Source organism: Dipodomys merriami, unplaced genomic scaffold (assembly GCF_024711535.1).
Source record: "Dipodomys merriami isolate MVZ:Mamm:240054 unplaced genomic scaffold, mDipMer1.0.p SCAF_13, whole genome shotgun sequence".
Lineage (NCBI taxonomy): Eukaryota > Metazoa > Chordata > Mammalia > Rodentia > Heteromyidae > Dipodomys > Dipodomys merriami.
In genome coordinates this window covers 304062-328743 of record NW_027202604.1, presented here as the reverse complement: position 1 = coordinate 328743, position 24682 = coordinate 304062, and the positions used below count along the sequence as shown (strand labels likewise).

The window sequence follows — 24682 nt, the reverse complement described above, 5'->3', positions numbered from 1 at the left end:
TGCTACTTGCAGCTCTTTTTTTTTTCCTGCTTATGTGGTGCTGAGGAATAGAACCCAGAGCCTCATGCATGCAAGGCAAGCACTCTACCACTGAGCCAACTTCCCAGTCCCCAAAACACACTTTCTGAAATCAATAAATACTAAAGAATGAACTTACTTTGTTTTCTGACTGTTTGCCACAGCCACATCGCTAACAGGTTTTACTATATGCTCTTCCTCTGAAGGTTCAATCTGACTTCCAGGAGTAAGAGTATATTCACTGCTGATATAAGCCAGATCCTGAGTGTCAGGGGAGACACAGAAGTACTCCGGGTGTTTTGGTGTGAACTGAGAGGACAGCCGAGACTGAGAACCAGGATGATTCTTTAATGAATCAAAATTCATTGCCCATCTGTCATGTTCCTGACTCTGATGGTGATAAATAAGAATTGCTAAGAATTTTTCCAATTATTCCAATGAAAAATCCCAAATTTACAAATCAATATGATTTCTAAAAGTTACCACTGAGCTAATAAAGCCTCATAAATACAATATTTTACTGTTTTGATTCCTCATATATTTTTATATTTGCATACATAGCTTGGAAAAACTGAAGAATTTAAACATTTGGGAAATTCTAAAAACTTAAAAACAATAGGTTTTTATGGGCAAATGTGGAGTACTTTTGTCTTAATAGGCAGTTTCAGAATACTTTGAAGTTTATATGTTGAAGTCTTGAATTTTTTTTTCTTTAGCTATAAAGTCTCCTTAGGTTACCTTTGAATTTTCCTCTGTTTTCTTTTGCCAGTCATCTTGTGTTTTTTTATTTAAATCTTCAGTCCATATTCTCTGCTGTTCTTGTCTCACAGCACTGAAAGGATGTTCCAGCAGCACAGTTTCCTAAACAGCAATCAAACTACCCATAAAGTTCAATTCTCTTTTTTCTAACTACTTTATAATTAGAAATCTTCCCAAAGTTATTCAGACAAATTTAACACAAAAAAGGAATTTATCTCTAGGAGAAGCAGTATGTCAAAAAAAGAACTCAATTATATTATGATAGGTACATTCTCATCCTTAGAAACATTTTAAATATACTAATATATATACTCATACTGCCAGAAAAGGAAATTGTCATTTATTTCTCTACTTAAAGCAGTTTAGCTGGATGCCAGTGACTCACACCTATAATCCTACCTGCTCTGGAAGCTGAGATCTAATGATCACAGTTCATAACCAGCACGGACAGTAAAGTCCAAGAGATTCTTACCACCAGCAGTTAATCACTAACAAGACAAAAATAGAGGTGTGGTTCAAGTGATAGAGTGCTAATCTTGAGTGAAAAAGCTACCAGCACACAGGCTCTGAATTTAAGCCCCAGTACCAGCATACATACACAAATATTTAGTAAAAGGCATTTGATGTGGGGTTCTAAATTGGGATTTTAGTGCCGGATTCAATTTCTTTAATAAAGTACTCAGACACTGTGCTCTTTCTCTTGCATTGATCCTTAGTTTTTCCATTCAAGGCTGGTGCTCTATCACTTAAGCCACTTCTGGTTTTTTGCTGGTGAATTGGAGATAAAGAACCAAGATTGGTCTGTGTAGGGCTGGCTTCTCAGATTTTAGCCTCCTGAAAAGCTAGGATTGATTCCAAGTATAATCCACCAGTACCTAGCTAACCTCTTATTAACAATCATTGTATGGTTCACCCCCAGATAAAGCATGACCTATAATGCCTTTAATTCTTTTTTTTTTTTTTTTTTTGGTTGGTCCTGGGGCTTGAACTCTGTGCTTGGGTGCTGTCCCTGCACTCTTCAGCTCAAGGTGAGCGCTCTACTGCTTGAGGCACAGAGCCATTTCCAGTTTTCTAGTGGTTTATTGGAGATAAGAGTCTCACAGACTTTCCTGCCTGGGCTGGCTTTGAACCATGATCCTTAGATCTCAGCCTCCTGAGTAGCTAGGATTACAGGTGTGAGCAACTGGCGCCTGGCTTCATGCCTTTAATTCTAACTCCTCAGAAAGCTGACAAATCTGCAAGACTCTAATCTCTAATTAACCAACAAAGAACTGAAGTAGAAGTGTGGCTCAAATGATAGAGAACCAGCTGTGACCAAAAAAGACAAATGAGAGCCCAAAGTTGAGAGTTCAAACCCAGTACCAGAAATACCACCAAGATCTGTAGACTTTTTCTGTAGATTTTTAGTGAGAATAATTTATTCCTTTTAACAATACGTAAAAGTGCTTTAGAGATGGTAGAAAAATACAATTTACATTTTATCTTCTTTTTTGTTAACATAAAATTTTTAACATACTATAAATATGGTAAGAACCAGTCAGCCCTACATGGATAGAATAGAATATCTTATGGAATATATATAGAATATCTTATGGAATCCCTCCTAGCTAAGTGGAGGGGTTCCATAAGATACTTACCTAATCAGGCCATGGGGCTGAAAAGTTTCACCACCAGAATCACTTCTTTAGTTTACACTATTATTTTCACTGGGTAATATAAATGTTAAGAAGGGATTATGCAAGTTAAAAAATGGTCGAGGGGGCTGGGAAGTTGGCTTAGTGGTAGAGCGCTTGCCTTGCATGAATGAGGCCCTGAGTTCCATTCCTCAGCACTACATGAGCAAAAAGAAAAAAGCAAAAAAAAAAAAAAAGTGGCACTGTGGCTCAAGTGGTAGAGCGCTAGTCTTGAGCTGAACAGCTGATTGACAGTGCCCTGGCCGAGAGTTCAGGCCCATGACCAGAGCCCGCCCCCCCCCCCAAAGGTCTAAAACTTCTTTTATAAGAAGCTATATAATACATTCAGCAAAAATTAATTGATAATCAATGGGGCTGGGAAGATGGCTCAGTGGTAGAGTGGTTGCCTTGCATGCATGAGGCCCTGGGTTCAATTCTTGAGCACCACATAAGCAGAAAAAGCCGGAAGTGGGGCTGAGGCTCAAGTGGTAGAGCACTAATTGATAGCTGAAGAGCTGAGGGACAGTGCCCAGGCCCAGAGTTCAGGTCCCATGACCAACCAAAATAAATAAATAAATAAATAATTTGGTAATTAAAAATCAAAGAGACTCCTTAAAGGCAAATAGGTTACAGAGAAATAAGTAATAAAGGGTTTAAATATTGACACTGGGACTTAACCTCTAAAACCTGGCTATCTCTAAGTAGTAAATACCCATCAGCCATTGTAACCTGACAAGGAGACTGTGACAAAACATTTGAAGAATCAGCAGAAGTCAAGAAAGGAAGGAAAGAAGGAAGGGAGGAAGGGAGGGAGAGAAAGAAAAGAAGAAAGAAAGAAAGAAAGAAAGAAAGAAAGAAAGAAGGAAAAGAAAGAAAGGAAGGAAGGAAAGAAGGAAGGAAGGAAGGAAGAAAACAAAGGCACTTTAAACATATCCTAGGTGTTCATGGGCATGGCCTGGTGTTTACAATCCCTAGTATTGTCACAAAAAAATAAATTAAATACAAAACAAAACACATAAGGGCACACTTATGTTGACATGGAAACAGGGTTTTGTGGTTCATAGATATCACAGGATTAGTGTTCAATTTCTGTGGCATTTAAAAATACCTCCTATATTTATAGGAGCCTAAATGAGGTTGAGCCTCCAAACTAGTTTAGTTCATAATTAAACTCAACTATTATAAAAAAATTACACAAAGTTAAGACAAGTGCTAGTGGCTCATGCTTATAATCCTAGCTACTTGAGCTGTGCCTCACTGATAAAGCACCAGCCTTGAGCCTCAGAACCCAGGACCTGAGTTCAAGCTTAATAACACACACACACACACTCTCTCTCTCTCTCCCCCCCAAAAAACAAAAACTTAATTAAGGTGTCTTATGCTAACATGTATTGTGTTAAGACATAATCAAAACTCTTACCCTAGACTGGTTAAGAATTTGAAGTTTTTCCAACATTATTTTATCATTCTCAGATTTTTTCCATGGATTATTCCATTTTTCAGAAGCTTCTTTTTCTTTCTTCTTTAAGGCAACCTGTTCATCTATAAATAATGTCCTTTTTTAAAAAAAATGTACAAAGACTGTAAAGAAAGAATCATGTAAACAAATCATGACCTTAAAGAATGCAGATTGCCAACTGAGTTCATCAAAATTGATTTCAATGTAATACAGTATTTAAACTGAATCGAGAAAAAATTGCTTTGTGTTTTTAAAAGATACAAAAAAAACTTTTACAAAATTTAACACCATTTAATAATTAAAAAGCTCTGAAGTAGAAAGGAATGTACCTTAACATAATAAAGGCTATCTATGACAAACCCATCATACTTCTAAACATCATTTCCTCTAAAGCCAGGCACAGGTGGCTCATGCCTATAATCCTAGCTATCTCAGGGGCTGAGATCAGCAAGACTGAGGTTCAAGGCCAGTCTGAGTAGAAAGAAGTTCACAAGAGTTCTTGTCAACAACTAGCTAGGTGATGAGGTGTACACCTGTCATCCTAGGTACATCAGAGGATTGTGGTTTAGAAGAGTCAAAGACTCCCTCTCAATGGAAGAAGCTGGATATGGTGGTATACAGTTATCATGTCAACCACTTTGTGAAGTCTAAAACACACAGGTCATGGTCTAGGCAGGTGACCAAGTAGGAAGTAAGACCTACTTCAAAAACAGCCAATGTGAGCTGGATGCTGGTGGCTCATGCCTATAGTCCTAGCTACTTGAGAAGCTGGGAGCAAGAGGACTACCGTTGAAGGCCAACAGGGCAAAAATGTTTACAAGACTCCTCAACATATCTGGGCACACGGGCACATACCTATTAACCCAAGACACATGGGAGGCTGAGACTGGAAGGATTATAGTGCCTGGCCAGCCTGTACAGAAAAATTTGTGATACACAGGAAGCTGGATGTGGTGGTGTACATCCTGTGATCCCAACCAAGACACAAAGTCAATAGAGTATGTGGATCATAGTTCAGGGAATTGCCTAGGTGGGAGGCAAAACCTGATGCTAAAAATAACCCATGAGAAACAGGGCTGGGTAACATGATTCACTGCTATCTCACCAGCCTGTCAAGTATGAGGCTCTGAGTTCAAATCCCAATCTCATCAAGAAAGTAAGAATATATAACCAGGGAAAAATAGGGCTAGATATATGGCTCAGCAGCACAGCCCCTGAACTAGAGTTCAAACCTTAGTATTTCCAGAAAAAAAAAAAAAACCTGAATCTAATAAAATCATTTTTGGCAATGTAGCAGGATTAAAAAAAAAAAAAGTGACATGCCAAAACAGTAATAAACAAGACTAGGAAAGAAATCAGGAAGAGAATTTTATTTACCATACCCTCAGAACATAAACAACCCTAGAAATAAACTTAGCTAAGGAAGTAAAAGACCTCTACAGTGAAAACTATAAAACCTTTTAGAAAACAAAGAAGATGCCAGAAGAAAGAATATCCCATGCTCATTGATTGAGAGAATTGCCATTGTGGAAAATGGTTGTATTACAGAAAGCAATCTATAGATTCAATGTAATTCCCATGAAAATCCCAATATCATTCTTTATAAAAATAGAAAAATAGGGGCTGGGAAGGTTGCTCAGTGGTAGAGCGCTTGCCTTGCATGCCTGAGGCCCTGGGTTCAATTCCCCAGCACCACATAAGCAAAAAGAAAAAAGCTGGAAGTGGTGCTATGGCTCCAGTAGTAGAGCACTAGCCTTGAGCTGAAGAGCTGAGCGACAGCGCCCAGGTCCAGAGTTCAGGCCCAAGACCAGACCCCCCCCCCAAAAAAAGAAAAAGAAAAATCCATCTGGAAACACGAAAGACCTCAAATAACAAAAGGAATCCAGAGCAAAAGTGCAATCCCAAAGGTATCACAATACTAAAGTGTAAATTACTTTACCAAGCCATAGTAACAAAAATAACACAAAGACAAAAGGAATAGTAGACCCAGAAATGAAACCACACAGCTCCACCCATCTGAGTTTTGACAAAGGGGCCAAAAATACACATTGTAAAAAGGACAACCTCTTCAACAAATAGTGTTGGGAAAACTGGTTGTCTATATGCTTAAGACTGAAAACTAGATCCCCATCTCATCCAATACAATAGTCAGTGCAAAATAAATCAAAGATCTTACATAAGACCTGAAACACCAAAACTACATCAGAAAACACAGAGAAAACACTGCTAGCCTTAGCTGAAGAGATGAGGGACAGCACTCAGGCCCAGAGTGCAAGCCCCACGACAGAAAGAAAGAGAGAAAGAGAGAAAGAGAGAAAGAGAGAAAGAGAAAGAGAGAAAGAGAGAAAGAGAGAGAGAAAGAAAGAGAGAGAAAGAGAGAGAGAGAAAGAGAGAAAGAGAAAGAGAAAGAAAGAGAAAGAGAGAAAGAGAGAGAAAGAAAGAGAAAGAGAAAGAAAGAGAAAGAAAGAAGAAAGAAATGCAAATCAAAACTACACAGATTCCATTCCATTCCAATCACAATGACTATTATCAAAACAACACCAAAAAACAAAAAACAAGCTAGGTGCTGGTGGTGCCTGTAATCCTAGCTATTCAGGAGGCAGAGTTCTGAGGATAGCAGTGTGAAGCCAGCCCAGGCAGGAAAGTCCATGAAACTCCCATCTCCAATTAACCAGCAAAAAAGTGGAGCTGTGGCTCAAGTAGTAGAGGGCTAGTCTTAAGCATGAAATATTATTTAGCCATAAAGAAGAATGAAATTATGTGGTGTACAGAAAAATGGCTGGAACCACAGATCATCATGTTTGGCAAGATAAACCAAGTTTAAAAAGCCAAGAATCACATTTGTTCAGTCACACATGAACTCCGATGATGTTGATAATGATATTCATGATCATGGAACATGAGTATAAAAGGAAGACTGTTTGAGATGTGGGAGGATTAGTGGGAAGAATAGGTAGAGGAGAAGATGGTAGCTAGGGGATGAAGATTGAAGTGCATTATACACACAAACATGGAGGTAGCATAATGAAACCCACAAAATACTGTAAAGGGGGAGAGATCTGGGCATGTAGCTCTGTATTATTTGAGTAATTTGGCATTGCATATTGTTAAGTTAAATGCATTAAAAGAAAATAGGGTTGAGCGTGATGGCATATATCAGTAATCCTCATTACTTGTGACATAAAGATCAGGAGTATTGAGGTTGAAAGCCAACTAGGGAAAAATGTTATTTAGATCCCAATTTCAATAGATGAGCCATGTCTGGTGATACACACCTGTAATCCTAGCTGTATAAGAAATATGCAGGATGATTAGGGCCCAAGGCTGGTTCCTGGCAAAAGCACAAGTATATTGAGAAATAAGTAAAGCAAAATAGATGTGTGTGGCTCTAGTGGTACAGTGCCTGCCTCTCAGCATGAGGCCCTGAATTCAAAACCAGTACTGCCAAAGAAATGAAACAAAACAAAAATTAAGGCTAATACTGTGATAGCAACACAGATCAGACTAACATAAATACAAATTCTTCATTGCTGTGTTATCTTAACTTCCAAAATGAATTCATTCCCTTGTCTATAGCTTTTTCTTTTTCTTTTTTGCCAGTACTGGAGCTTAGTCTTAGGGCCTTGGGGTCTTGCTTTCTCTCTCAGCGTTTTCACTCAAGATTGGGACTTTACCACCTGAGCCACACTTGCACTTCAGGCTTTTTGCTGGTTAAGAATCACATGGATCTCTCTGCACAGGATGGCTTTGAACCTGGATCCACTAGCACTGGGCTTCATATTGATCTTTAAAAAAAAAACAAACAACTAGAACTGTGTTTATTTTTAAATTTGTTTAATGTATTTATGGTCATACTTGTGTCTGAACTCAGGGCTTGCTATTCTAGAACTCAACACTAAGCCTGGCTCAAGCCCTTTTCTGACTAGTTACTTTTTTTGTTTTGTTTTGTTTTTTTGCTTATGTGGTGCTGAGGAATCGAACCCAGGGTCTCAGGCATGCAAGGCAAGTGTTCTACCACTGAGCCACCTTCCCAGCCCCTAGTTATTTTTGAGATGGGTGAGTCAGTCTTTCTTCCTGCTTGGACTATGATCCATCTATATAGGCTTCCTGTCATAGATGACAGATGCCTTACCATTACACCCAGTTTCTTTCCACTACAATGGAGTCTCACTACCATTTCTGTCTCAGCTGACCAAAAACAGATCTTCCCATTCTCAGCCTCCCTTGCTGCTGTGATGATAGGCATATGCCACTGCACTCAGCTGTTGATTTTTTTTTTCCTGGTATTGGTACTGGGCTTAACCTCAGGGCCTCCCACTCCTGCTTGGCTTTATCCCTCATTGATGGCACTTTACAATTTGAGCCATACCTACACTTTTTAGTCAAGAGATTTCTGGCTGAGCTGTCTTTGAAATAGGATACTCAGATATCAGCCTCCTAAATAGCTAGATTACAGATATGAGACAGCAGTACTCAATAATTATTACTATTTTTTGGCTGGTCCTGGGGTTTGAACTCAGGGTTTGGGCGCTGTCCCTGTGCCTTTTTGTGATTGCCACTTGAGCCACAGCACCAGTTCTGGCTTTTGAGTAGTTTATTGGAGATAAAAGTCTCTCAGGAGCTGGGCACTGGTGGCTCACGCCTATAATCCTAGTTATTCAGGAGGATGAGATCTGAGGATAGTCATTCCAAGCCAGCCCAGGCAGGAAAGTCTGTGAGACTCTTATCTCCAATAAACCACCAGAGAACCGCAAGTGGTGCTGTGGCTCAAGTGGTAAAGTTCTTGCCTTGAGCTGAAGAGCTCAGGGACAGTGCCTGGGACAGAGTTCAAGCCTACAACAGACAAAAAGAAAGAAAGAAAGAAAAAAAAAAAAAACTTCTGGGACTTTTCTGCCCAGTCTGGCTTTGAACTGCAATCCTCAGATCTCAGCCTTCTGGGTAGCTAGGATTACAGGTGTGAGCCACCAGCACCCAGCTGAATTATTTTTAAAATGAAGTTATTCTTAAACCCAAAGCATTTCTGTAATGGAAAAATAGGAAGAGGAAACTTTTAAGGGCATAGTTCAAATGGTAGAGTACCTAAAGTTCAGGGACCTAAGTACAAAACCACAGTACTATAAAAAAAAATGATAAATTTGCTTCAGCAACAAGGGCTCAGGGATATCACAAAGTATCAAATAAAAAGACACAAAGTAATGTGAAATCACAAAGCTCTTTATGCACTTACAGATGTATACAGGTATCTAATATAACAAAAACAAGACTTTTAATAATACATAAAAGATAATGACTCATCTTCTATGTTTCACACGCCAACAAAACTATAACATAAGGTACAAAAATTACCTACCTAGCTCTTTCCGCCACTGGGCTCTTTTTGCTTCCAACAAACTTTTATCACGTTCCCTTTCTCCCAGAGTACTAAATATGTCAGCTGGTTGCCATTTATTTTTTCTAAGGTAAAACACACACACAAAAGGAAACAGAAACCTTAACACTATGTATTTATATGGCTAATTCCATAAATATTAATAAGCTTTTAAGTAGCAAGATCTTTAGAGTATTTCACATATAGCAAAACCATATTCCCAAGATGATATCAGAAATACAAGTATGAGTTACATACATGACAGTTTTCTGCTCATATTGTTCAGTTGCTTCCTGATTTTTATTGAAGAGAGATTTATTTTCATCTAGGGTGGATAAAACAGCCTCTTTTTTTTGTAGTAAGCCCATGATGTTCTCATCCTCTGGCTCATTCAGAATATTTTTTAAATGTAGACTGTCCTGACCTGGGGATGGGGTGGGGGTGGAAATGTGTATTTTTAAATTAACACTAAACTGTATTTATTATAATTCCTTACCCTGCTATACTTCTATACAGCTTAAAGACATCTTACATATTAACTCTCAAAATCATCCTTGACTTGAGTTTCTGCCCAAAAAAGAGGGGAACTGGATCTATATACAAAGTGACTGCTCATGGCCACAGCCATACAACTTCTTGTATCAAATAAGAAAATAACACCAGAAATGAAACCTCAATTTTTACTCTTGCTAAACATACTTTCACAAATTATATGTCACAACCTAAAAGGGAATTAACTTAAATAGCTTAGTAAAAGCTCAACATCTTGATTATATTCTATTTTAAAAATCTACCAGTGAAATCAGAGAAAAACTTTTCCATGAGTGGGTGTTGGTGGCTCACACCTGAAATCCTCATTATTCAGGAGGCTGAGATCTGTGGCTTGAGGTTTGAAGCCAGCCAGGACAGGAAAGGCCATGAGGCTCTCATCTCCAATTAACCACCTAAAAACTGGAAGTAGAACTATGGCTCAAAGTGGTAGAGTGCTAGCCTTGAGGAAAAAGAAAAAAAAAGGTTCAGGGACAATATCCAGGACCTGGGGTAAATCCCATAACTGACAAAAAATCCTTTCCCTGAGGGCTGAGAAGGTGGCTCAGTGGTGGAGTGCTTGCCTTGCATGCATGAGGCCCTGGGTTCAGTTTCTCAGCACCACATAACAGAAAAAGCTAGAAGTAGTGTTGTGGCTCAAGTGGTAGAGTGCTAGCCTTGAGCTGAAGAGCTGAGGGACAGTGCCCAGACCCAGAGTTCAATCCCCACAACTTGAAAAAAAGAACACTTTTTCCATGAACCATTATCTCTGGCCTACCTACTTATACTAGCTACATCAAATATTCTGTCAAGGGCTCATATGCTAGCCCCAGAACTGTTCTAGCTCCTCAAAAAGAGAAAGAACAGTTAATACAAGATCCTCTTATCAAGCCAGATGCCAGTGGCTCATGCCTGTAATCCTAGCTACTCAGGAGGCTGAGATCTGAGAATCACGGTTCAAAGCCGACCCCCAGCAGGTAAGTCTGTGAGATTCTTATCTCCAATTAACCACCAGAAAACCAGAAGTGGAAAAAAAAAAAAAAAAGAAAACCAGAAGTGGTGCTGTGGCTCAAGTGGTAGAGCATTAGCCTTGAGCTGAAGAGCTCAGGGACAGCGCCCAGGCCCAGAGTTCAAGCCCCATGCCCTGCCTCCCCCATCCCCAAAAAAGATCCTATCATGATTAGATAAAATGTGCTTTAACTGCTAGTATTCTTTCTCATTATGTCAAGTTGTTATTTTTGTTGTTTGAGCTAGCAATCTAAGCTGAAAGACAAAATCAAGTTCCCTTATTTTAACTGAAAAATATCAATTAAAATAGGGTAATGACTACATTGTCAACAAGTTGGGAATGTATAGCAGGTACCTGACCCTCAAGCTAGTTAGGAGGCCTAAAGAGACTGCCAAATTTATATTTTCTGCTATTGCCTAATAAAAATTTAATGATATTTCTCCATTATTTTCATATTTACAATTCCTTAGATCAGAGATAAAATTAGAAGTATTGTAAACATAAGACAGGGCCCTGGGGCTGGGAAGGTGGTTCAGTGGTAGAGCGCTTGCCTTGCATGCATGAGGCCCTGGGTTTGATTCCTCAGCACCACATAAGCAGAAAAAAAAAAGCCAGAAGTGGCGCTGTGGCCCAAGTGATAGAGTGCTAGCCTTGAGCTGAAGAGCTGAGGGACAGTGCCCAGGCCCAGAGTTCAGGCCCCACGACTGGACCCCCCCCCCAAAAAAAAGGCAGGGCCCTGACATTGTGAAACAGAAAGTTTATGACACACTATGATTTATGTAACTGTATCTGACATTGGCTAAAGGATTAAAGGCAGACCTTAATATGAATTGAAGGCAGAACATGTACAGGGACAGAGGAGCAATGTATGTCAGCAACTGAAGTACAAGGGAAGTCTCCTTTTCATTTGAAATACCACTTTAAAAAACAAAACACTGTTTTATATAATTACCTTACATGTTAAGTCTCCTAAATTCTAAAATATGTACAATTTTCTGTATTAACATCTTTGTATGTGTGTCTGTGTGCGCATGCCCGTCCTGAGATTTTGGGCCCAGGTGCTGTCCTTAAGCTTTTTTGCTCAAGGCTAGCATTCTACCCCCTGAGCCACAGCACCACTTCTGGCTTTTTCTCAGTTTAATGGACATAAGAATCTCACACTTTCCTTCCCCAGCTGGCTTCAAACCATGATCCTCAGATTTCAGCTTCTTGAATACCTAGGATTACAGGGGTGAATCACTAGCACCCTGCTAGTATTAACATATTGAATGGAGTACACAGAAACTAGTTTTCTTAAGGATACTTTGAGCACTAATCTAAAATATGGCATAACTACAAAAGAAATTTTAGATAACAGATCATTTTTATTTTATTTTTGATAATTAATTTTTAAAGACGTTAAATTGAAACCAAAGAGGCAGTTATATAAAAGCCAATCATTCAGAAAATCTAAAGTACATACTGAAAAAATATTCAACAAAACAGAAAAATCTTACTTGTTTTCTCATCATTTTCACTGTTAGTCAGAGAAACAGATCCATTTCCTTGGTTTATATTCATCAAAATCTGTTGTAGTTGGTCTTGTGTTAGACACACCAAACTGCTACTCATGTTTTCAGTTATGTTGTGTTTTTTATGAGGCTTCTCTTCAATTACTAAAGATGGATTTATGGTGTTTCGAGTCTTCTTTATATTAGGGGTTGCAGATGATACTTCTGTTTGGATATGAACACAGTCTTTATCTTCATACTGCTTATATAAATCCTTAGTGGGTGTAACTGTCATTCTATTCTTTTCACTTTTTGACTGTGAAGTTTCTGAACCAACTATCTTCTTTTGCAAAAGTTTTTCACTCCCAATATAAGAATTTTGTGTTGACTTTAGAATGTGTCCAGTGTGCTTTGTTCTTAAAGGACATTTTGTAATCTTGCTCTTATTTCCCATCTGTTAAAAAAAAAAAAACTGTTTATTTTTTTCATGTACTGCTGTCTTGGAAAAATAAACTTTTGTGGTTGTCGTTGTTGTTTGAGACAGGGTCTGATTATGCAGCCCAAGCTGGCCTAGAACTCACAATATTTTACCTCTGCCTTTAGAGTGCTGCGATTAAGATGTCTACTACACCCTAACAATTTTCTCTTATCTTGACCTTGTAACTACCCACAACTGTAACTTTTCCATAACCTAAATTTCAATTATTGAATGACTATCATCTAACTTTTTTCCAACTCACTTCCTCCCATATCCCAATTCCAACAATCTTCATCTGGACTAGGGTGTGTAATCTGTTGATACTACATTTCTCTGGCTCTCATTTCCCTTCTTAAAAATCTTAAACCTTATTTTTTCATTTTTTGCTCTGTTTTCTGTCACAAATATTTAGCAAATCCCATCCCTGGCAAGACAACTTTACAAGTCTGTAACTTCACCCACAGAGAAAAATAGCCATGCTAACTGGTTTCACTTAAACTTATAACCAAGAACATCAAATGAGTTCTAACCTCTACCTGTCATATATTTGCTAAGTCCAATTACTTTCTTGCTCTTTTAGTAATTATTTAACCTTCTTTTCCCCAAAACCCCGAACACTTTTTCTCTCATGCCTACTCTGAGCTGGAAACTTTAATATAGGAACTCTGGTTATTCACCCAGTCCTTATTCTTAAGGATCTCTAGCAATTTTTTGCTGCCCCCAAATCAAATTATTTTGGCAGTTGATCACAACTGTTTCAATACAAACATGGTATTATTTTACCATCTTAAAAAATTCTTTTTTGGGTGACTGGGAAAGTGGCTCAGTGGTAGAGTGCTTGCCTTGCATGCATGAGGCCCTGGGTTCGACTCCTCAGCACCACATAAGCAGAAAAAGCTGGAAGTGATGCTGTGGCTCAAGTGATAGAGCACTAGCCTTGAGTTGAAGAGCTGAGGGACAGTGCTCAGGCCCTGAGTTCAAGCCCCACGACTGACCAAAAAAAAAAAAAAAAAAAAAAGAATAGTACCTCACTGGTTTTAGCTTTTTGATAATATGAATATCTCAATCTAAAATATCTTTTTACTCTTCCATGCCTGCAACTATTTTTATGTAACTATTTGTCTAAACAAGGGATGAAACACTCAAATATCTGCTATGAATTGACCAGATGGGAACTGAGATGAACTAAAGTCCGTTTTCCCATGTAAAGGAGTCAGTTTTCCCATTTAAAAGAAACTATCTCCACTCATAGCCACCACCTTACACTGCTAAATAGGCATATAGCATAGTTGTCAAAACAGGAACATAGCCTAGTTAAGATCATTCAATATTTCAAGAAAAATTTTCAAAAGCCAAACTTTACATGAAATTTTCCAATTTTTAGACACTAACAAGTCATTCTAGATTTTTTTTTAAAAAATCACTTCTTGGATCAAGCAAATGATCAGCATGTAAATAGTGCTTTTTGGCCTGGAAGCATTTACTCCTTACTTGGATTCACAAATTGGCTGGTAGCAAGATAAAGTAAGGCACCCTAGGCACCTCTATTTTGTTTCTATGTTCTTTGTCCTGAGCCATTTTCTTCTGTAGTCACTTGTAGCCATCTTGGAATACAGAAAGGACTGGACCACCTGCCAGGCCCGATTGACTCTGAGTAACAAGCTTCACCAGAGACAAAGTACTGTCAAAGACCATGTCTGTTACTACCTGTGAATACATCTATGACATGAAACTGGGCTTTTTTTGTGTGTTTTTTTTTTCTTTGTGTGTGTGTGTTTTGGCCAGTCCTGGGACTTGAATTTAGGGCCTGGGTGCTGTCCCTGTCTTTGTGCTCTACCACTTAAACAAAGCACAACTTCCAACTTTTTCTGAGTAGTTTATTGGAGTTAAGAGTCTCATAGACTTTTCTGTCTGGGCTGGTTTTGAACTGTGATGCTCAGATCTCAGCCTCCTGAGTAGCTATGATTACAGGGGTGAGCCACCAGCACCCAGCTACGGAACTGTTTTTAACTACACACAATTCTTTATTTAACCTCAGGCAAATGTATATATCCCCTAATATATATATCCCACAGATGGCTGACAATGTACTGAAGTACTCTATCTCCTATGGCTCCAAGACCAGGACTAAAATTCAGTACCTGATATTTCTGCTCATTGGCTAATGCTCAGCACTCTACCAAATGAGCTATGCGTCTAGTTCCCCGCCCACCCCCCCCACCCCCGCCCGCCATTTTAGCCATATCTATTTGGCATATAGGGACAAGTGGACATGCCTAGTTTGATTGGGACCCTGGACCCAGGGCTTTTCACTGTTTTTTGTTTGTTTTTTAATTTTCTTTTTTTGGGGTCCGGTCATGGGGTCTGAACTCTGGGCCTGGGCACTGTCCCTCAGCTCTTCAGCTCAAGGCTAGTACTTCTACCACTTGAACCACAGCGCCACTTCCAGCTTGTTTCTTTTTGCTTATGTGGTACTGAGGAATCGAACCTAGGGCCTCATGCATGCAAGGCAAGTGCTCTACCACTGGGCCACCTTCCCAGCCCCTTTTCACCTTTTTGAATAGACTGCATATGGCTTAAGCATCTGGACTCTACCACCTTAGTTAGTCTCCAATCACTGCACCTCTTATCTCCAGTAAACCACTAAGAAAACCAGAAGTGGTGCTGTAGTGCAAGTGGTAGAGCACTAACCTTGAGCTGAAGAGCTGAGAGACAGCACCCAGGCCAAGACCTGAAGCCCCACGACTGGCCAAAAAAAAAAAAAAAAAAAAAAAAAAAAAAATATATATATATATATATATATATATATATATATATATATCTCCTTTAATGGCTCCCTACAAGTGAATTAGTTCAAAGTCCTTGAGCATACACTGAAACTCTTCATGACTGTAACTCCCCCAGGCTTTATATCCTAAATTTCTCAGACATACACACTATTCTCCACATTCAGCTTATTTTGTAACTTATTTTATAACTCAATGTTTTGCTTACTACTTTCTCTAAGTTTATAGACTTCTCTAAGTATATCCTTCATCTGTTAAACGCTAATTAAAATTTCACCATATTTATGTAGCATGTACCAGGTGTTTCCAAACCAGAAGGAGCTGCTCTTTCCAATGTGTTCTTTTTAGTAGCTCTGGTACAGTACTTACTTTTTTCTACTTATGTGTAGTTATTTAGCTGGCCAATAATAACTCTACTTATAGAAAACAAGGACTTTTTGCTTGTGTTTTGTTTAGTTTTCTCTAAAAAATAACAAAGACAAAATGGATTCTCATATTCACACTAAACGTTCATAATGACAGTAAGTACTTTTTAGTTTACCAATTGGAGTTCTAATTTCACTAGAATTTCTGCCACATACAGAGTGTGCTACAAATGTTTATTAAAAAAATAAAAGGCAATAATCTGGCATGTGGTCACTTAAAATTAGAGGAACAATGAAGGGAGGCTATAAAAACTGATGAACTATCATACCAAGATTTAATTACCGCTGGCACCAATAACTCATGCCTATAAACCTACCTGCTCAGGAGGCTGAAATTTAAGGATCATGGTTCTAAGCCTGCCCAGACAGAAAAGATTCTTAACTGCCATTAACTACCAAAAATGCAGAAGAGGAACAATGAGTGGCTCAGACAATAGAATGTTAGCCTTGAGCAAAAAGCTTATGGACAACTCTAGACCCTGAGTTCAAGCCCAGGGCCAGCACAAATACATACACACAAAGCAATTATGTTCCCGTTACTAAACAATGAAAAGCAATGTAGCCCATTTTAACTGATTGAATAAGGCCTTTATGTTTCAAAACATTTCAGGGAACTTTTTTTTTTTTTTTTTTGGGGGGGGGGGGGTCCGGTTGTGGAGCCTGAACTCTGGCCCTGGGCGCTGTCCCTCAGCTCTTCAGCTCAAGGCTAATGCTCTACCACTTCAGCCACAGTACCACTTCCGGCTTTTTTTTCCCTGCGTATGTGGTGCTGAGGAATCGAACCCAGGGCCTCAAGCATGCAAGGCAAGCGCTCTATCACTGAGCCACCTTCCCACCCCCTCATGGAACATTTTTAAATGTTCTTTTGCTGAGTTTGAATTCTACCAATATTTTTAATATTATACTGTTCAAAGTATTTTAAACTGTTTAACTTCCTGCAGAGGAATCAAAGAAAAGAATTTCAAATGTAAAATGTGCTACTTTGCACTAATATATACTTCCTTTAGAATATCACAATTCTCTTATGTAGAAATATTCATGAAAAAGGTTTTCTTTCTTTTTTGAGACAAGTCTAACTATGTTGTTGGGACTGGTCTTTAACTCCTAGGCTCAGGTAATTCTCCTGTCTCTCAGCCTTCCAAGCAGCTAGGACTACAGGAGACAGCCATCAAAATTGGCCAAAAAAACCCACCTTTTTTTTGAAATTTAAGTAGCTGTACAAAGAGGTTACATTCATCATACAGGTTTATAGGTATAACGCATCTTGATCAATATCTTCCCTTTCATCAATCATTCTCCCTTTTCCCTTCCAACCTCAGACTTTCCTTCAATTTTCAGTTTCATAGGATATGCACTGCAAATTCTGACTACACTCCACTCTCCAAAATTTTTTTGAATGTTTCTTATTTCAACTAATTTTTGAGACTATCTGAATGTTATAGCTTTAGAAGTTGTTATTTTGAGCCAGGTACCGGTGGCTCATGCCTGTATCCTAGCTACTCAGGAGGGTAAGATCTGAGGATCACAGTTCAAAACCAACCTGGGCAGGAAAGTCCATGAGACTCTTATCTTCAATTAACCACTAGAAAACTGGAAGTGGTGCTGTGGCTCCACTGGTAGAGTGCTAGCCTTGAGCTAAAGGGCTGAGGGACAGCGCCCAGGCCCCAGAGTTCAAGCCCCATGACCAACCAAAGAATAAAAAGTTGTTATTTTGATAACATTATCAAATCAAAATAACATTACCAAAATGTTATGTTAATGATATATTGCTACTGGAGTCTGAACTCACTCTTACTGCTACTATTACTATTATTATTATTACTACTACTACATACAACTATAGGTCTATAACACTTAGGAGATCGAAAATCCTAAGACTAGATATCCCTAAACAGATGACAGAGTTCTGTAATGTCTAAAACCAGTAACTTTATCACAAGAGTGAAAGGGATCAGATATCCTGAGTTGGTTAAAAAGACAATGAAAAGGCTTCACAAATTTGGTCAGTAGAACAAATCTGATTAGGATATCAACAGAAAGAAGGAACACTTGAAAGAGTGTTCATGCCCAGAAAAGACAGCTATCAACCACTACAATCAGCTTGTCATCTGGGAGAGTACCTCTTATTCATAAAAGAAACAATGAAAGGCTGTGCCTGAAACAATGTGCTTGAAACCACATTGGAACAAAACTCAAATATGAGCACCTCTGATACCTCAACAGTAAATTGACAACTGAGATAGCTAACAACCATTAAGCAAGGATATGCTAGATCAAGGAAAGATTCAAGTTCTGAGTAGGAAACAGGTAAAATGTTTTCAGTCACGTGATTCAGAATAGCAAATAATATAAAACTCATGCATTATTTATTTTTGGAATTTTCCACTTTTAGAAATCATTAACTACAAGTTATTGAAACTGTAGAAAGTGAACAATATTAAAGGGAAAGTAAATGTTTACATATATGGAAATAATTTTTATATGTAGCTTTTGGATTACTTTGATAGTCACCTTCTTATCAAATGATTAATCTGCTGGGTACTCAAGCAGCTATTCTAACTTGATTAAACTTAAAATGAAAAAAACTATCAAGGGCTGAGAATAAAGGAGAATATATCATCCAAAGGAAGTTATTAAGATACTGGACAGTGAAGAAAAAATAGATTCTTGTGAATTATAGAAAAGGAAGATGAAATACTCTTGTTAATGGAAAAAGAAATCAAGAGCAAGTAGCAATATATACAAAAAATAGTATGATTATCTAAGGTGATACATGGCTACAATCCTGGGCAGATATGGGAGGATTATGAGTTTAAGACCAGCCTAACTACTTAGCAAGGCCCTATCCCCAAATCTCAAGGACTGAGGATATGGCTCCAATACCAGAAGGCTTGCCTAGTATATGTAAGGACCTGCAATGGATCCCCAGGAAAGTGAAAATAAAGTGGTAATATATTTTGTAGACAACAGGCACAATACATTCCTAAAGGAAAATCATCAAGCTCAATGTTTTTTGTTTTTGGTACCAGACCTAAGGCTTGAACTATGGGCTTGGGTGCTATACCTGAGCTCTTTTTGTCAAGGCTAGTCCTCTACTTTTGGCTTCATGAACTTTCCTCCTGGGCTGGCTTCCAAACCATACCTTAGATCTCAGCCTCCTAAGTAACTAGGATTACAGGCATAAGCCACTAGTGCCTGGCTCTCATTGTAATCTTTTAAGGAAGGCAAAAAACAAACAAACAAAACAAAAACAAAAACAAAAAAACCAGGAAAGTCACTATTTAATAACTCTTAAAAAGATAAAGAATTTGTGATCCAAATGTGGGTAGATGGAACTGAGTATGAAAAAAAAACTTTTTTGTTTCAAAGTGTGAATATCTATTTTTAAACATCTCTGGAGCATCACTGTCATGTTCAATAGCTATCAAATTTAACTAAAAAATAAAATTAGACAATTCCTCTGTTATACTTGCCACATTTTAAGTGTAAATCTCCATATGGCTAAATGGCTACTATACTGTACAGAACTGATTTTAGAACTCCTCCATTTTTACAGAAAACTTTACTAAATGATTTCATTTCTGCGAAAAGTCCAGCTTGACAAAAGGCAACAGTAACTCTTTCTCATCCTTCCAAACCCCAAAGAGCAAAAACATTTCCCAAAAATGATTTTCAAACCACTGAAAAGAAAAATTGCAATTTATGTTTGAAAACAAGTCAGGTCAACATCATGTGGCTTACCTTCATAGAAAATTTTGATTTATGGTCTACAAAAGAAAACAAAAATTACTAAACTATCAACCAAAAAAACATACTAGGGCAGTAACATAAGAGAAAATTTTTAATTAGTATTAAAGATGTTAAGATTAAAAAACCCATTAACCTCAAAAGCATTAACTTTAAATCTTGCTTGTATGTTCCAAATTTTACAATGTAGCTCAAGTATTTATGTCATTTTTGTTTATTTTAGCCATTGTCCCCAGGTAAAACTATAAACGGAGGGCAGGACTCAAGACAAATAATCTGGAAGAGTATCAAAGTACACTGAGTTTTCAAACTAATATTTAAAAACATTGGCAACCATAGTTACACTATAATTTTCTCAAACAAAATATTCTTTAGATGCAAAGCATATAATTACCTAAAACACCTGCATTTTCATTAGGTATTAAGAATACTTGTTATAAGCAAACAGAGAACCAATACACATTACACATGAAATCTATCATAATACTAAATTTTATGCATCTGAATACTGACAGCAGAAAGCACTGATGTCTTTTGACTTTACTTGGCTAAAATGAATTTGAAGAAGTGGGGAAAACAGCTTTTTCAATGTACTTAAATATTATTTTATTTCAAGTAAATAATATTGCTAAATATCATAAATTTTATGTAGGAATTTTGAAATCAATATTTTAGATTTCCAGTTACACAGCATACCATATGGAGATAATATTATCTTGGTTTTTCCATCCAGCAGTTCAGTTTCCAACTTTAAACCATCTCTGCAACATGAAAAAAGATGTGTCATTATTAAGAAAAAGCAATGTTTTAAATAGCCTGAACTTTGAAAGTATATCTATTCCTTTGAAAATATAGGATAGGAATATTGTACATATCAGAACAGTCTTTTAATTTAAAATGTTTTTCACTCCACAGGAAAACTACAGGGAGAAAAAATTTTCATAAAAACTTTCAATAGGGACTGGGAAGGTGGCTCCGTGGTAGAGTGCTTGCGTTGCATGCATGAGGCCCTGGGTTTGATTCCTCAGTAACACATAAGCAAAAAGAAAAAAGCTGGAAGTGGTGCTGTGGCTCAAGTGGTAGAGCACTAGCCTTGAGCTGAAGAGCTGAGGGAAAGCGCCCAGGCCCAGAGTTCAGGCCCCCTGACTGGACCCCAAAAAAAATTTAAAAAAAAACTTTTCAATAATCCAAGAATTTGTCATCTTCAACATGCAATCTGATTTTTATAGTTGGTAAGCAATAATTAGTTATCATACTATTTTTCTGGATCAGTTGTGGGGTTTGAACTCAGTATCTGGACACTGTACCTGAGTTTATTCACACAAGGCTATACTTTGAGCCACAGCTCCACTTCTGGTTTTCTTGGTTAATTGGAAATGAGTCTCATGGACTTTCTAGGCTGGCTTTGAACTGCAATCCTCAGATCTCAGCCTCCTGAAAAGCTAGGATTACAGGAATGAGCCACCAGCGCCAGATTTCATACTATCTAACTTTTAGTTCTAGACTGAAAATAAAAAATAATGCTGTTACTAAAACTCTTCAAGTAGGTAATGGAACAAGACAGATCTAGCTAACATATATTGGTTTCATAATGATCTCTCTTGGCTAACATTCTGTGGAGTCCTGAAAATGACTGCTAATGTCACAAAGTTTAGTTACTTTTTGAGTATAGAGTTCCACTTTAAAAAGATATTTTTAATAATACATATTCACATTTAATAACTCTTTTGCTACGATCACGACAATACACTTTGGCTACTATGATAGATCCAATGCCAAAAGCATGAGCATAAAAAATTGTGGGTACTACCAACAACACTTGTGCACCTGCTACAGTCCTAAACAAAAATTACACTAGAAATAACAATAGCATATTGTACAAAAAAAAAAAAAGGGGGGGGAGGTAACAAAAACGTGCCAGGGGCTGGGAAGGTGGCTCAGTGATAGAGCGCTTGCCTTGCATGCCTGAGGCCCTGGGTTCGATTCCCAGCACCACATAAGCAAAAAGAAAAAAGCCGGAAGTGGTGCTGTGGCTCAAGTGGTAGAGCGCTAGCCTTGAGCTGAAGAGCTGATGGACAGCGCCCAGGCCCAGAGTTCAGGCCCCACGAACGGACCCCCAAAAAAAAAAACAAAACGTGCCAACACTATTTTGAGACAAAAGGCAGACAGATAGAAAACCAAATCCAGTCTCAAAGGAGAAGGGCTGGGAAAGGTCAGATTATAAAAGCGAAATTTACAGCTTTGCCTAATTGGAGAATATAAATTTTACCTCAGTATTTGTGGGTTTTTTTGTTTTTTGTTTTTTTGGTCGGTCGTGGGGCTTGATTTCTGGACTTGTGCACTGTCCCTCAGCTTTTCAGCTCAAGGAGAGCGCTCTATTGCTTGAGCCACAGCAACACTTCCGATTTTCTAGTGGTTAATTGGAGATAAGAGTCTCACGGACTTTCCTGCCCTGGCTGGCTTTGAACCGCGATCCTCAGATCTCAGCCTCCTGAGGAGCTTGGATTACAGGCGTGAGCCACCGACGCCGGCTTACCTCAGTATTTGTTTATGGTAACCGAACCCAGAAGCTCATACCAGTAATCCTAGCCATTCACAGGGCTTACATCTGAGAATCACGGTTCGAAGCCAGCCCAAGCAGGAAAGTCTGTGAGACTCTTATACCAATTAACAAGCAAAAAACCCACAAGTGAAGCTGTGGCTCGAGTGGTAGGGTGGCAGCCTTGCTCTAAAAATCTAAAGGGCAACTCCCAGGTCTGAACTCAAGATCCTAGTACCAGCACCAAAAAAGAATAAAAATAAAAAAATTGAAGGTAATACACTGGAAGGAAGGAAGGAATTAGAAGTGTTTCTGTGGGGCAGATCCTGTTTGTGCTGGTGAAACTGAACCAAGCAAAAAGAGATGTTGCATGAAACTCCTCTCAATTCTGCACTTCACTGAGGCGCGGACTGATTTACAAATCCCTGATCCTACAACAGAGCACTCGTTCATCTGCTGCAGGTCGGGCTGGTGGTTCTCAGGGATCCGCAGCGAGGCCGCTAGCGGCTGGGCGCTGTTAACTCCCGCCGGGACTCACACGGGCCAGTGCTCAGCTCCTCACCACAAGGTGAGCGAGGAGCGGGGGTCCGGCCGGCTTCCTCCCCGCGAGGCCGCTAAGCTGGCCCCTCCACCTGCCCCTCTCCTCCCGCTGCGTCAGCGGCGAATAACGGCCCAGAAAGCGGCTCCCGACAGCTCCCAGGCAGAGGCGGGAAGGAAGAACGCGGCCTGCGGGGTGGGGAGACCCAGAGCCCCCCCACTCCCCTCCACCCCGCCTCGCCACCGTGGGGGCGCCGGCGCCGAAAGCCCCTTTCCAAAACCGACAAGCACCAACCTAGCCTCACTCGCCACCACCCTCTGCGCCCCGACGTACCCCAAATTCATGGCCCGACCGCCGATTCTCTTTGCCGGTGGTTGTGGTGTTCTACGGTGGCCGGCTCAGCTGAACAAGCGCTATTCCGATTGGATGAGGGAGGGCCGGCAGGAGAGAGGACCAATCAGAATGGAGGAGGCTGGTGTGTTGTTCCGCGGGGGCGGGGGGGGGGGCGGAGATGTTGGGAGACCTTTGCCCTGGAAGCAGAAGCGGGTGGACCGGGTTAAGCGGGTAGTTGAGACCTCTGCTTGTGGCAGTTGCCGGCCTTCAGAGAATACCTCAGCTTGAGTGGAGTTGGTAAAACTGGGAGGAACAAAAACTGTAAATGCTTTCATTTACATTCCTTATGCCGTATGTTATCTTTGCAAGATTTATTTTAGTTCAACAACCACAACACAGCGAGGTATATGGTGGGTGTGTGTCCTGCTGTGAACCTGACCTCAAGCTGGAAACATTGTAGCTCTTTTAAAATACTGTTGCAAGAGGTTGAGGAGAAGGTTGGAAAGGATGACATTGATCAAGATGCACTGTACTCAAATTGCTATGTTGACTTGAAACCCCATTGTGTAACTAAGGATAAAGGAATGTTTTAGCAGTAATCACAAGTGCTCAATAAATATAGGTGTTTGTGCACATGCACCAGACACACATCTAAGTGCTTATGGCTACTATTTAAGCCTTTATACCATCTCTGTGTCACAAGGAGGTTAAGTAACTTGCCTATTGTCCATGGAACAATTTAACACCAGAGTCTATGTCTCCATCCAGTGTTGTGTGAGTGTGACTCACTTGTAAAAATTACTTCCTTCAGGAATCCCTTGTGAAATTTAGGACTTGGGTAGATTAGGGAAGTGGAGCAGTGACTCAATTGGTATAGATTGAGCCTTAAGTGAAAAAGGGTGGGGACAGTGCCTAAACACTGAGTTCAAGTCACAGAACCACCAGAAAACAAAAACCAAAAACCTTGTAAGGGGCTGGGAAGGTTGCTCAGTGGTAGAGCGCTTGCATTGCATGCATGAGGCCCTGAGTTCAATTCCTCAGCACCACATAAGCTGAAAAGAAAGCCGTAAGTGGCTTTGTGGCTCAAGTGGGAGAGCGCTAGCCTTGAGCTGAAGAGCTGAGGGACAGCGCCCAGCCCCAGAGTTCAGGCCCACGACTGGACCCCAAAAAACAGAAACCAAAAATCTTGTGAAAGGATCCTTCATGTCCATTCCAGGGTACCAACCGGAGGCAATTAGGCACAGGGGCAAGATTATAAGGTTTAATGGAGGAACTATATTTCCCCTCAGAGGAAGCACATGGCCACTGTCCCTATCGAAGTAGCAGGAGGCTCTGGGGACAGGAAGTGAGTTAAGTGGGGGCTCAGGTGGGTCTGAGAGGAGAGAGGGAGTGGCCAGCTGTAGGGCAGGAACTCCAGGGCAGGGAGGAGCTCAGGTATGGGTGGAGCTGAGGCCCAAAGGTGGTCATAATGCTACCATTTCCCCACTTTGTTGTTTAATAAAAATAGGGGTACCAGGCCGGTGGTATAGGTG

At 39.5% G+C, this 24682-nt stretch overlaps 2 protein-coding genes across 6 annotated transcripts in view; one reads left to right on the top strand and one right to left on the bottom strand.

The window, feature by feature from the left end:
• LOC138824597 (coiled-coil domain-containing protein 66-like) overlaps nt 1-304 on the top strand; it is an 81695-nt gene extending 81391 nt beyond the window's left edge. The window contains exon 13 of the transcript XR_011371137.1: nt 225-304. The gene's annotated coding sequence lies outside the window, so the exon portion shown is untranslated. The remainder of the gene's footprint in view (nt 1-224) is intronic.
• The window catches only part of Ccdc66 (coiled-coil domain containing 66), a 33398-nt gene extending 10191 nt beyond the window's left edge, over nt 1-23207 (bottom strand). Inside the window, exons 1-9 of one of the 5 annotated variants that reach the window (XM_070018434.1) lie at nt 23151-23207; nt 20437-20501; nt 19735-19760; nt 12311-12758; nt 9536-9701; nt 9260-9363; nt 3871-3992; nt 757-879; nt 158-408 (exon numbers count right to left, since the gene is read on the bottom strand). In XM_070018434.1, the coding sequence (XP_069874535.1) occupies nt 158-408; nt 757-879; nt 3871-3992; nt 9260-9363; nt 9536-9701; nt 12311-12758; nt 19735-19760; nt 20437-20501; nt 23151-23161 (1316 nt within the window). In that variant the 5' untranslated portion in view covers nt 23162-23207. Of the gene's footprint in view, nt 1-157; nt 409-756; nt 880-3870; nt 3993-9259; nt 9364-9535; nt 9702-12310; nt 12759-19734; nt 19761-20436; nt 20502-23150 lie in introns of those variants that run through there. The other 4 variants (XM_070018436.1, XM_070018435.1, XM_070018438.1 and 1 more) reach the window with 4 other exon arrangements.
• Between the last annotated feature and the right edge of the window lie 1475 nt (nt 23208-24682).